General features: G+C 40.5%; 1 protein-coding gene across 2 annotated transcripts in view; it reads left to right on the forward strand.

Annotated features, from left to right (window-relative positions):
• jam3b (junctional adhesion molecule 3b) overlaps positions 1-14,610 on the forward strand; it is an 84,983-nt gene that overhangs the window by 47,932 nt on the left and 22,441 nt on the right. Inside the window, exons 2-3 of one of the 2 annotated variants that reach the window (XM_068053920.1) lie at positions 9,322-9,387; positions 13,351-13,458. In XM_068053920.1, coding sequence (XP_067910021.1) covers positions 9,322-9,387; positions 13,351-13,458 — 174 coding nt within the window. The remainder of the gene's footprint in view (positions 1-9,321; positions 9,388-13,350; positions 13,459-14,610) is intronic. The other variant, XM_068053921.1, reaches the window with a different exon arrangement.

Genomic DNA, 14,610 nt, shown 5'->3' on the forward strand with positions numbered 1-14,610 from the left:
GTTTCCCTTTAGAATTAAGCTACAAAATTATTGATTCCAGAGTGTGAAACATTTTCACAAACCGGTCTGGCAGCATCTATGGAGTTAACATTTTCAGGTCTGTGACCTGCCAGACCTGCTTGAGTATTTCCAGCATTTTCTGCATTTATTTCAGATTTGCAGCAACTGCAGTATTTTGCTTCTGTAGTAGGTTTCACAGTGCCATTTCAGAATCATGGAGGCATGATTTTTCTTCCCACATTGCAGTCAGTTGGTTTCTCCATACCTGATCCAATAGCTACATTGTACTTTTGTTGCATGCATTTTCCAAAAATGCTTTGGTGATGTTGACTTGAAAAATTAGAGTACTTTTTTAAAATATATTTGGCACCATTGTATTCCTCATTCTGAAATTTAGCTTTGAAAGAAACTAAATCATTTTAAAATTTAGTTAAGCAAATTAGTGTTTTAACTTGTCGGTAGAAATTTATATATTACAGTCTTAATGTGGATGCTTTATAACTGACAGACAAATTAATTCCTGAATATATTGCACACAAGTTCAGAACTATTCACGTCCATGTGTGACCCTAAAGACGCACTTATTATATTGAAAAATGTCAGCTGTTTAAAAAGATTGCATTGCTACATTTTGAGCCACGGCTGTTGAGGATTAAGCTACAGAAGTGTCGTCATCTGAAACAACTGGTTTTGTGAGCTTATTAATATACTTGTATGGTTGCTGGTATCCATGGATAACATTTTATTTCTCAACTTTGTGAAAATTAGTTTTATTTTTTTACTTTCCTCTTGTCCTGTGATGATGGCAGACAGCTAAGCATGACAATTCAAAATGAGAAAAATGCAACAACATTAAAGTCTGTTTTTGAGAACCTCAGCTGTTTAAATACATCACATTAGCACAGCTTGAGATTGAATTAACAGTCTACTCCACTGCAATACTGGGATGTATTTAAACAGCTGTGATTCTTGAATTTAATAAACTTTCAAGGCAACAAATATGCTGAGGCATTGAAGAATCAGCGAATAAAACTGTTCTATAAAAACTCCTGAAAAATACTGTAAGGTAATTTTTAATAGCAATCTACTGCAGAATTTTTAAGACATGAATTAATCTAAATTGTTAATATTCAAATTCAAAGATCCCATGGGGAAGTTCGTTCTCTTTGTACTCTCCTTTTCAATAAAGCATTATAGTATTCGCTGATGTAACTGTTCCAAAAATAAATCTCTTCGGTATCACAACATAGGACTTTGCCCAATCTATTATTTGGAGATCTAACCGCTTTAGTCGGAATGTTTTTGCTAATGCCATGTCTTGAGAAGATGAATGTAAATTACAGAAAGGCCTTTCTGGCACAACAGATACCTCTTGTGCTTGCCAGGTTATCGTGACTTTTAGCCTACTTTGTGAAAGCTAACAGCAAATGCCTAGAAAAGGCAGGACGATAAATTTCAGAGCACAAATAATGGAATTGCTGTAAAAGGCATGTCCCGTTTTGAATTTTTTTGAAGTCATAACTGACTCAAAACATCAACTGTTTCTCTCTCCACAGATGCTGCCAGACCTGCTGAGTATTTCCAGCACTTTATTTTTATTTATCCATGGGATGTGGGCATCGCTGGCTAGGCCAGCATTTATTGCCCGTCCCTAATTGCCCTTGAGAAGGTGGTGGTGAGCTGTTTTCTTGAACCGCTGAAGTCCTTGGGGTGTAGGTATACCCACAGTGCTGTTGGGAAGGGAGTTGCAGAATTATGAGCCAACGACAGTGAAGGAACGGCGATAAAGTTCCAAGTCAGGATGGTGTGTGGCTTGGAGGGGAACTTACAGGTGGTGGTGTTCCCATGTATCTGCTGCCCTTGTCCTTCTAACTGGTAGAAGTCGCAGATTTGGAAAGCGCTGTCAAAGGAGACTTGGTGAGTTTCTGCAGTGCACCTTGTAGATGGTACACACTGCTGCCACTGTGCGTTGGTGGTGGATGTGGTTCCAATTGAGCGGCTGCTTTATCCTAGATTGTGTCGAGCTTCTTGTGTTGTTGGAGCTGCACCTATTCAGGCAAGTGGAGAGTATTCCATCACACTCTTGACTTGTGCTTTGTAGACGGTGGACAAACACTGGGGAGTCAGGAGGTGAGTTACTCTACCTCTGACCTGCTCTTGTAGCCAGTGTATTTATGTGGCTGGTCCAGTTCAGTTTCTGGTCAACCGCCAGGATGTTGATAGTGGGGGATTCATTGATGGTAGTGCCATTGAACATCAAGGGGAGATGGTTAGATCCTCTCTTTGAGATGGTCATTGCCATTATTTCAGGTTTCCAGCCTCCAAAATATTTTGAATTATTTGAATTGCTTTTTGTTCTATTTGAAAACTTAGAGCATCTGGTCTAATCACAACTTTTATATTGCACTCATAATTCATTTCATTAAACTAGAAAATTTAATTTTTTAAATTTCATTGGATGTGAGCATTGCTGGCAAGGCCAGCGTTTGTTGCCCATATCTAATAGCTCTTGAGAAGGTTGTGGTGAGCCGCCCCTTGACCTGCTGCAGTCCATTGACTTTTCTGTAGCAGTTTGGTACAACTGAGTGGCTTGCTAAACCATTTCAGAGGGCAGTTAAGAGTCAGCCACATTGTTGTGGGTCTGGATTCACATTTAGGCTAGACCAGGTAACGACGGCAGATTTCCTTCCCTAATGGACATTAGTGAACCAGATGGGTTTTTACGATAATCGATAGTTTCATGACACCATTACTGAGACTAGCTTTCAATTTCAGATTCTTTAATTGAATTTAAATTCCACCAGCTTATGTGGTGCGATTTGAACCTGTGATCCCATGACATTAGCCTGGGCCTCTGGATTACTAGTCCAATGACGACTGCTACTACATCACTGCCTCCTTTTGGGCAGTAAGCAACTCAGATATATTTTTAAGTACAGTGCAGGTTTCCATTAGGCTAAAAACAATTCTAATTGCAGGAAACAAGTACAGCATAATTGACTGTAGAGGCATGTCTACAGGAAAAGTGGTTCCAACAATAGAATCCACCTCAAAAATAATTGGAACTGAATGATGAAACAAAGTACCTTATATACCTTTCATATGTTTTTATTCAGCAGAAGAGGGAAAAGGAGTAAAAACAGAAAAAGCTGGAAATGCACGTCAAGTGAGTTGTCAGCATCTGAAATAAAAAGAAGTTAATGTGTTGAGTGGAACCTTATCAGGCATATTCCAACATTTGCTGTTTTTTGTTTCATTTCCAGCACTTGGGTTTGTTCTGGCGAAAACAGTTCCTTACCCAAGGCTGCATGTGTACACTAGTTCCAACTAGCATGCAAGTTTACATATTTTGTAAAAAAAAAATCCAGCAACAATGGAATATATATTGGAAAGTTATAATTAAGCCAAGAAGTATAAATACCTCATGGAATAAAATATTCTAAAGTTTAACTTCAGTTAATCTGCTACTAAAATACTGAGTTCGTAATTTACTTTTTAGTATGGAAAATCACATTTAATTTTAAAGGATGGCAATGAATTCTAAATTTTAACTTCCTCCATTTTCAGTTTGTATTAAAGTATACAAGGCAAGCTGCTATTCTGATCTATCTTTATTTGTCCTGTGCATTATGGAAGCTTCATTTTATTAAAAAAAAATTTTGTTTATGTTTCCAGTGCAAAACACAATGTTGAATTGGGGATTATTGGGGGTAGGTTGTGGTGGCAAAGTGAGAAATTAAGACATTTTCTCATGGTATTACTTGAATAGTGTAATTTAAGCTTTTGAAATTTTATAGAAGTGCTGTGCAGTTCTGTAACACAATGAATCAGAAAATAACAAGTATATGTAAAAGTTGTAAATGGTGCTGGACTCTCCCCTCCCCTCCCCCATATACATGTGTTTTAGTTCACTTACTGTCACCTCTGTTCATCTTTTTTTTTTGTCATCCTAAATACCAGTGCTTATTCATGTTTAGTCACAAAATAGTAACATGCTATAATAGTCCCATGTACAACACAAACCCAGTTCGTATTCAGTTAGAAAAACAGGATGCTGATCTCATTGTAGCCGGTAAAAGACTTTAGCAATCAGTTCAAATTTGAACTGTTAATTTTTTGCTTTAAAAACTGCCCTGAGTGGGATACTGCATGTAGCTCTATCACTTTGAGCATCATTCTGGAACTGAAAGCCCTCATCAAAATCATGAAATTTATAATTTGTACTGTTGAAATCAAAGATCAAGTTGTCTAACTGTAAAGAAGGTTAGCTAATTAATCTTTCTGCACAAACTAAATGTAGCACTATCAATTTGACAAATTGTATTACATTTGGTTATGCTCCAAGAAAAATGTTTTTTGTTAATGGAATCAAATGATGTTGGGTTTGTCATATGGTCCCTGTGTGTAGGCGTGCTTCCATTGTTTATAGATCAACTGCTGTAAAGCCGTTATACTATAACTTATAATTTACAAAATTGCTGCAATCTTTTAAATACACCCTAAAACATTACTTTATTAAGTCTGGCATTTCAGCTGTTGGCAGATAATAGTCTTGTAAGGCTGTTTAAAACAAGAGATGGTTGTAAGTTGTATGTTTGATATTACTGTACTGTGGTTCCAGATCCAGGAACTTCATATTAAAACTCAAAAGTGTAAAATAGTTAATTAGACAAAATGCTAAAGTATTCTAGGTTACCGCTAGTGGTTTTTGTCAAGGTTCATCCCAAGCAGCTCTGTAACACAGGAGTCTGTGCTCTACGGGCTGTTCCCAGGGACGCACACTGAGACAAACATCAACTGCTGATGGGGGACTATCAATTCGGTGAAAGACGCCCTTTGGTCTGCCCGAAACTTGCTGGTCTTCCAGCGCAAAGAGTTGTCCACCACCGAATGTTGCAGACTGGCACATTCCAAGGTCCAGGACTACGTGCTGAGGGACGCACTAAAGCTTGGGGCAGCCGCAGCAAAGGCTCAATGGGGAAAGACCACAGTGTAAGGTTCCCCCACCAAGCTGGACTGAGGGGCTGGATCCATGGGAAACCCCTCGAACTGTATCGTTAATATTCTCAATTGCTGTAAATGTAAAACTGTAATTGACATGACAATTGTGAAACGGAAGGGTTGGGAAGAAACTCATGACAGTATTGAAGGAAACTGATCTCCCTTGCAATGTTTGTATTTTTTGGTGCTGTTTGGAAACTGTTTGGCAATGTAATTTTTACAGATTTTTATGAATAAAGTATATTTTGGAAATAAAAAAAAAACCCACTATGAATGCCAATATTAATTATGCAGAAGTACTGTTTCTTAGGGGTGTGAATGGGACATGAATCTCTGAAGGCCTCAGCAAACAAATGCTTGGTAATCTTTGATCTAGCATCCAAAAACAGGTCTTTGAAAAGAAAAGTTTTACTGTATTATATAACCAGTAGGTTACCAAAAATGCATATGTAATTCTCCTTAGCTATTAAGTTTATTCTGGAGTTTTGAAAGGATTAGTTTTGAGGGGACAAGCAACTTAATTGTGTTTTGGTTGAAAGATTGCTTACCAGTCTGGCTAGCTTAATCTTTTATTCATATGGTTGGTGCTGAAAATTATGGGTCGCTCACTAAAATTTCTGAAAGTAGGCATTTTCCTTTGTTTTGAGTTATTATGTTGGGGAGCGGGGCCTTTCTGGTGCAATACTTCATGTGGCACAGCAGTTTGGAGAACGTGAATGCTGGTCATGGTTATACTATTGTAATACTTTTGAATTACAGTTTTATCTTTATTAGCAGTTTGTAAGCTTTTGGAGTGGAATGTTTTTAATAGCAAGATTGACCATTCCCTTTTGTAAATTCTGTCTTTCTCTGGTTTAGTGATGGAAAGGGAATAATAGTATTAAAACCTGGGGAAGCTACTATTAATTTGAATAAAGACCTGGACTTAAGGTTGTGATTATCTGTATCCAATTTTTGCTACCCTGAAGGTTATAGATGTTCCCCAACACTTCTGTGTTCATGTTAAAAGGGTGGTTTTCATTAGTAGACTAAACAAAATCTGTACCCAGTATATACAATCACCTGTGGGTTACTGTGCCCAAGATTAACAATTGCATTTTATTGTAATATGTAGCATACTGGAGATCATGTAGGATATCCATCAAATACATCTATATCATCTATGCTGGATAGCTCCGTGGAGAGCCAGCATGGACAGGCCGAATGGCTGCCTCCTGTGCTGTAAGTGACTCAAGCCGGATGGTGGCAGGGGGAAGGTGCTCCTGTACCCCTTTGCATAGGGTGAGGGGGGGGTGGGTGGGGAGCGAAAAACGGCCTGCCCGCCCCAGGCCAATCAAGGTCCTTAATTGGCTGCTTAATAGCCACTTAAGGGCCTTCACCCGCCTCCATGCAGATTTTACACATGGCAAGTGGGCATCCTGGAGGTGGTAAAAGCCACCTGGGAAAAGCAGGAGGCTTCCAATCGTCTCGGATGGGGGTGGGTTGGGCCCCTGCTCATTGGGCACAGGGAACCTGATGGGCTGCCCCCACTACCCCAACCATCCCCAAGACCCAATACGCCCCCTTCCCCACCCCCCCCCCCCTTCCCAACAACCGTGCTTGCCTCGCTGGGGCATGACCGATTTTACCCCGGCGAGGCAACCAAAACTTACCTGCCTTCCTGGCTCCCAGGCATCTTCTGTGCATGCTCGGCCGCAGTCCCAGCAGTGGCCACTGCTCCCATTGGCGCTGCTGGGACTAAACTGCCAGCCAGCTGATTGACTGGCACCTCAATGAGGCAGGGCTTCCTCCCTCAAGCGGGTGGAAGTCCCGCCTCGGAACAGTTAAAGCCTGGGGACCTATAAAATACAGAACAGATCCCGAGGCGGAAGCGGGTTCACCACTGCTTTTACGTCGGAGGCCACCTCCCGTCCACCCACCATAAAAGTCAGGCCTCTGACTCTAAATTCACATGTCAATCTTGAAGGTGGAAAATACCACACCAACAAACTAATGATATTTAGTCAGGTTATTTATGGGTTATTAACACACAGAATCCAAATGATACAGCAAGCTACTGAATCAACATACTTGAAAACAAAATTGGGATCAGTCCATAAGTAGTTAAAATATAAATCTTGCAAAATATTTGAAACAAAGTCAAGTTCATAACTTTGTAGAGCTACTAGATGTGATGATGCAAAACTCAGTTCAGCCAGTTTGGATTTCTGCCATACTGAAGACTTTGGGGAAATCTTACCATACTTAATGAGTCCAGAAGTCTCAAGTAAGAGATGGCAATCCTGCATAATTAAAGTAGGAAATATTACAAAAACTCCTGATGAGCCAGCGATTACATTTTGTCTGGTTTCCAAATAACTGACGCTTTGACCATGTACAAATCAATTAGCACCTATTCCTGTCATCAATTAAGCTGACCTGTTCCACCTTTTGATGATGATTCAGTAGCTTGCTGTATCATTTGGCTTCTGTGTATTAACCCATAAATAACCTGACTAAATATCATTAGTTGGTGTGGTATTTTCCACCTTCAAGACTGACATGGGAATTTAGAGTCAGAGTCATGAACGGCACAGGAGGAGGCCATTCGGCCCGAGTCCATGCTGGCTCTCCATGGAGCTATCCAGTATAGATATGGGATGTCCATCAAAAAAATCTATATCATATGATCTCCAGGGAGCTATATATTACAATAAAAGGCAATTAATCTTTTGGAGCAGGTGGGGTCTTGACTGATTATTGTTTCAAAGCCAGTGAATGTGCTGTGTGTCTGAAGAAATGCAAGATCTTCCCCATACACACAAATGCAAGAGTCCTATACAATTGGAAGTTTTACCTCACTAACTCGCATCTCACCATCTATGCACCTAAAATTGCTGGAATGTCAAAATAATGGCACAGATGTTGCTATCACATCTGGGGCCTGATTAATGTCCTGCCAAATGGCCTATCTCCTAAACCAATGAAAGAAAAGAATAAAGAGAGTAAGTGTTGTAGAAGGAAATGGGGTACATTAGAGTCAAATTAGGGATAACAAGAGAAAGAGGGAAAGAAAGAATGGCCTGAGAAAAGAGACAAAGGAGAATTATGATTGTTTTTAACTATAAGAAGAACAGGACATTGTAACCCTGTTGTGTTTGGGAATTGCTGTTTTGGTCCTTGAGAGGTGAATGAGTGTACAAAATGTACAAACGTTCTTGACACGAAGTATTGAACCAGCAGCCCTGTCCATGTTCTGGAATACTGAGTAGATACATCATGGCAGTGCTTTCACAGGAACATAGAAATTGCTAGACCAATATCCATCTAGTTGGCCTTCTATCATCCTGGTAGTTGCATCATACACTGATGGAATTGTTGACTAATTGCAGCAATCAATCTCTATTAATTGGTCGACAGTGGACCCAAAAGCGACGAGAAAAACCGGAGAGTTTGGGGAATTGTAGGTCTGAAGCCTGCTACACTTGCAATATCTTGTCTTAAATTACTCCTTTGAGTATCCCAAAATATTATTTTAACATAGGAATATAATATAAGAAATAGGAGTAGGCCATACACCCATCGAGCCTGCTCTGCCATTCATCAAGATCCTGACTCATCTACTTCAATTCTACTTTCCCACCCTATTCTAATATGCCTCAAATCCCAAATATCTTGAATATACTTAATGATTTGAGTATCCATAGCCCTCTGGGTTAGAGAATTCCAAAGGTTCATAACCCTCTGAGTGAAGAAATTTCTCTTCATCTCAGTCCTAAATAGACGATTGCTTATCCTGAGACGTGGCCCCTAATTCTAGACTCTCCAGCCAGGGAAACCGCCTCTCAACATCGCCCCTGTCAAGCCCGCTCAGAATCCTATCATTCAATTAGATCGCCTCTCGTTGTTCTTAACTCCAAAGAAAATAGGCTTATTTTACTCAATCTCTCAAAGGACAACCCTCTCATCCCCAGAATCAGTCTAGTGATCCTTCATATACTTTTTGTTCTGAACGGAGAGTAAAACGGTTGTCAGTACTCCTGAAAGAAATCTATCTAATTTGCATCACTGAGTGTCAAGATATTTCTGCAACCAGAAAATTGCCATTTGATGCAATCAGGAGTTAGGATGGCAAGATTGGCACAAAGTGTTAATGTGAGAAAATCTGACTACTCAAAAGTAATTTTCATCCACTGACCAGTACTTTAGATTTTACATTAGTATGCTTGTTAGGAGACCACATGATTTCAGTATGGCCTATTTTTGGGATAGTTGAAGGCAACTTATACTTGTGAAGGATTGTCTATAAAAATAATAATTTGTGTTCATTTTCCTGGTCAGGTTGCCAAATATGGGCAGGATTGGTAACATCTGAGAATCCAACCCCTTCGGTGGAAGAGTTTGGCAGTAAGTAGAATAGTTGTTTTAATTCCCAGCTCCAGCAAATTCGAACAATTCATGCTACTCAGTTTACAGTTGTGTTGTATTTCCTTCGTTTGTGTGCGTGTCTCTCCCTTGTTTTCTAGTTGTTCATGCTGCTTTGCAAATATGTAGACAAGTACTATTTGGAATGAGACATTGAGATATCCTTGTGGTTTATTTTAAAACCTGTCTTTTTCACAATATATTATAAAATCTAGTGTTATAATTTGCTGAGGCTGGGCACCTAACAACACCTGTCATTAGTTAGATTTTCCCTTACATGGCTAGGTTTTTAATTTTTTTTTTGCATGGCAAGTTGCTGAAAATACGAGCTGACAACGTCAGTGAGGGAAACCAGACATCTGGGGCTGGGTTTTAAGAACCTACTGCCGGTGACTAGCTCAGAAAATGGGCCACAAGCCAAAGAGCCAACGCAATCCCCCTGTGTGGCAGCTCATTTAAATCGCTGGGGCGGCCCACCCCCACCCTGCCATCACGTGGTTGACGTGGGCTGTGCGTTGCCAGCAATGGTGTCAGCTGCCTGTGCACAGGTGCTGGCGCCATTTTTTTTTTTAAGGTCAGCCAGCCCTGCCGGCAAACTTAAATATTTAAAGAAACACCCCCACCCCCCAAAATTAGCAAATAACTTTCGATCACCCCTTTCCCACCCCCCCCAATACCAATAACCATTAACTATTTGCCTTTTTCCCCCCCACTCCCACCAAAATACTTAACTTTTAAATCTGACCTTACCCCCACAGACTGAACCAAGTTTGAAGTTCACCCCTTCCCACCATCCCCTACACCCATTACGTTTATTTAACCCTGTATCTCTCACCTGGCACTGAAAATCTTAACTCCTTCCCCCTCCGCACCAGTGTCACGCAGGCTTTCTCCAGACGGGGAATTGAAGGTGTGGGAGTGCTGGCCGCCACACTGAGGATCGTGGCAGGCCCGGAAGATTAAAGGTAAATTTATTTAAATTTATTCATCCCGTTCATTTAAATATTTTAATCCTTTCCTATCGCCCAGCGGTGGGGGGGGGGGCTGCCACGGAGCCTCGCCACCACCAGCAGGATCAGGACGGGCCCCCCAGTGTCTGCCTCCGTGGCGGGCCTCTGCCAGAACAATCTTCCAGATCGCCCCCGCCATGGAGTTTGACGTCGTAGGCTTGGTAAAATTCAGCCCCTGGGACCTGAGTGAACTAGGCAAGCAACTGTGTTCCTCAACCAATCAGAATAAAGGGTTGTGAAATAAACAATGCAAGGACTGAAAAGAAAAGGGCAATTGGAATGGGTGAATTCAATTTTAAATTTGGTACAGAAATAGAAATAGAAATAAAGTAAGTGAAAGAAAGATTGAATTGAGAGAGGAGACAATAGGAAAGTGAAACAAATGTTAAAATATAAAACTTGATTTTTATATCTCCAACAACATTTAAAACCTGAAGGAATGAGATTCCACACTTCTCAATTAATTTTGAGTGCCACAGAGGTTGACTAGCAATAATTAACAATTTTCATGCTGTTAAGAGTGCTTATGCTTGAAATGTCAAGATTTTGGTGACCTTAGTTCGTATCCACAATGTAAATTACAGCAACTTCACCCCATTCAATACATTTCAATGGTGGGGTGGACAGCTAGATGCCATTTTCACACAACTTGGCAAGCAACTTTTTGGATGTGAGTTTAACCATGTATCTGCCCTGTGCCTAAAGTTGCTGTGCCATTTGCTCATAAATAACAAGCCCCATTATCCTCATTATTTTGACAGCAAATTGTAGCCCACAGATTTTGTTTCACATTTCGCAAATTATATATTTTTTAAAAAGTAGGTTTGCTTTAGTTGAGACTTGCGCCTAACCTAGTGCATTTTTCTTTCCACTTTCTTTCTGCCTCCAAAATTCCCCTCTGTCTGGAACTCTTCCTCCTACAGTCTGCCCGGTTTGGTTGTACCAGCAAATAAATGTTCACAGATGAGACCTGAAAATTCAGTGTAGAGCATTCAAAAACCTGGCCCAGCCATCTTCAGCTGCTTCATCCTCCTCATTAAGTCAGAAATGGAGATGCTCGCTGATGATTGCATAGTGTTCAGTACCATTCACGACGACTCAGATACTGAAGCAGTCCGTGTCCACATGCAGTAAGACCTGGACAACATTCAGGCTTGGGCTTAGAAGTCGCAAGTAACATTCGCGTCGCACAAGTGCCTGGAAATGACCATCTCCAACAAGAAAGAATCTAACCATCTCCCCTTGACATTCAACAGCATTACCATCGCTGAATCCCCTACCATCGACATCCTGGACGTTGCCATTGACCAGAAATTGAACTGAACCATATAAATACCGTGGTTACATGAGCAGGTCAGAGGCTGGGAATTGTGCAGCGAGTAACACCACCTGACTCCCCAAAGCTTGTCCACCATCTACAAGGCGCAAGTCAGGAGTGTGATGGAATACTCTCCACTTGCCTGGACGGGTGCAGCTCCACCAACACTCAAGAAGCTTGACACCATTCAGGACAAAGCAGCCTGCTTGATCGGCACCCCATCCACCACCTGAAACATTCACTCTCTCCACCACAGGTGCTCAGTGGCAGCAGTGCGTATGATATACAAGATGCACTATAGCAACTCGCCAAGCCTCCTTCGACAGCACCTTCCAAATCCGTGACCTCTACCACCTTGAAGAACAAGGGCAGCAGATGCATGGGGAATACCACCACCTGCAAGTTCCCCTTCGAATCTCACACCATTCTGACTTAGAACTATATTGTCATGCTTTCACTGTTGCTGGATCAAAAACCTGGACCTTTCTCTTCCAAACAGCACTGTGGGTGTACCTACACTAGATGGACTGCAGCAGTTGAAGAAGGCAGCTCACCATCATCTCGAGGGCAATTAGGAATAGGCAACAAATGCTGGCTTTGCCAGCGATGCTCACATCCCACAAAAGAATTGAAACAAAAAAAATGAAGTGCACCACCCTGCAGATAGCTTGAGGAAAATATTTGCATGTGAATTTTTGGGCAAATGATGTGTATTGAACCATTCTCCTGTAACAATTCTTTTCTGTGAATATTTTCATTATTTAAAGTTGGCCCGGGACAAGCATGAAAAGCTGTACTTAATTTTCTAAAAGTACTTTAATGCTTTGTGCTTTTTGAATCTCAGTACTTCTCTGATCTTTATGAATTTTTACATTTTAAAAAAAAAATGAGTGGAGAAAAAGCAGTCATCCCTTAGAACACTTGCTGCTAAAATGAGAATTTGTATTCTGATTGCAGATACTGGATAGTACAAAGACTTGGACACTTTTTTTAAAAAAAACTGGGATTGAGGTTCATTTGATAGGGTAAAAGTCTCTGCTCCGTTGACTAAGAGGCTTGTGTGAAATGAGTTTGAGCTGCCTTTAATCAACATGCTCACGGCATAAGACTGCCTCTATTTAGTACGAGTAGCAATTTCACTAAGGCCCCACGATCATTCCCTCTAATTTCTCTTCGCTGTGCACTGTTGGCTTGTTGCACTGTACAGTTCCTTTGTCGTTAATGCGCACATCTTAAAGGGAATGTTGGTTGTCTGGAGCCTATTTGTGTACTGCGCGGTACATTTTAGATTGCTGCATGGCTGCTTATCCTGGAGGGAACATTGTCTACGATGTCCTGTGATGGAATTGGAAGAATGTCACATTGGTGCAGTCGGGAGTATTCTTAATTTGGAGCTAGGGCACATTGGTGCAAAGTAAAACATCTGATCTCACAGTACTTGATTTAAAGTGGTTGATGAAAACACTGGATGCACAAGGAGGAAAGCATTCCATTCCTCAGTGCTGAGATTCTTCTCCCTTTTGAAGACAAAAGTTCGCATTCAAGAAGTCATATGAATTTTCTGTATTTAAAAGAAAACTTTTTAAAAAATCTAATTCTGAGGTGATTTTCTTCCAGGTATATTGTTATCCTGCATTATCGCCTCCACTCCACAAAAGCTTCGTATTGAATGGAAGAAATTCAATGCTGGCACGGATTTAGTATATTTTGAAAACCAGCTTAGAGGTCTGTTCTGATTTTATATAATCATTTCTAGATCAATGGGTATAAGATATGCATGTGCAATCCTGATTTTTCTTTTGTAGGGAAGGTGTATCTGAGTAGTGAAACAAGTGCACATCCTGCCCCATAACCAACCTTTTACAGCATATAAGTTTGTCCTTTTTTTCATGGGCAGGTTAGACAGGTAAAATGAGCTTAGAGGAGGAGATGATCAGTTAGTGTCTTGGTTTCAAAAGATATAACATTTCTATAACTGGTATTTTTGCCTTATGAATGTGCTGTAATAGGATAATAGTACAATCGCCTCCATCATAATATATTTGGAAACTGGAATTGAGTAGAGCAAAGGATGGCAAATATTCCACCCCAGTACAAGAAAGGGAAGGCAGGTAATGTTCATAGTTGTGGTGTTGTAATACAGCATGAAATTAGTGAGCACTTAAGGGCATGTGTATATCAGGAACATGAGTATGGGCTTTTAAAAGTAGCTTATTCTTGACCATTTGATTGGAATTTTTTGAGGAAATCTGTATATAGATAGGAATGCAACACATAGGAATGTTAGATATAGATTTTAAAAAGCAATTGATGAGATGCCACATTATAAACATTATGAATATTAAGATGTGCAGTATTAGAATGTAGCTGCATAAATAAAACAATGGGTATGAAACTGAAAATGAGGAGTAGGGGATAATGGATTTTTTTAGATCGGTCGAATGTAAGTACTAGTGTGCCCCCAATGATCTTTGGGATTACTTTTCCATTTATATAAATGATTTGGACTTGGACAGAAGGAATAATTTCTAAATTGAATACCAAATTAGCACCTATTGCAAACTGAATCATAGAATCACAGAATTCTTATAGTGCAGAAGAAGGCCATTCGGCCCATGGTGTCTGCACTGGCTCTCAGAATGAGCAATTCACCTAGTGCTGCTCCCCGTAACCCTGCACATTCTTCCTTTTCATATATCTGTCTAATTCCCTTTTGCATGCTTCAATTGAACCTGCCTCCACCACACTGTCAGGCAGTGCATTCCAGACTGTCACCACTCGCTGCGTGAAAAATTTTTTCCTCCTATCGCTTTTGCTTCTTTTAACAATGACTTTAAATCTGTGCCCTCTTGTTCTCGATCCTGTCACGAGTGGGAA

This window comes from Heterodontus francisci, chromosome 22, assembly GCF_036365525.1.
Source record: "Heterodontus francisci isolate sHetFra1 chromosome 22, sHetFra1.hap1, whole genome shotgun sequence".
In the NCBI taxonomy this organism is placed as follows: Eukaryota; Metazoa; Chordata; class Chondrichthyes; order Heterodontiformes; family Heterodontidae; genus Heterodontus; species Heterodontus francisci.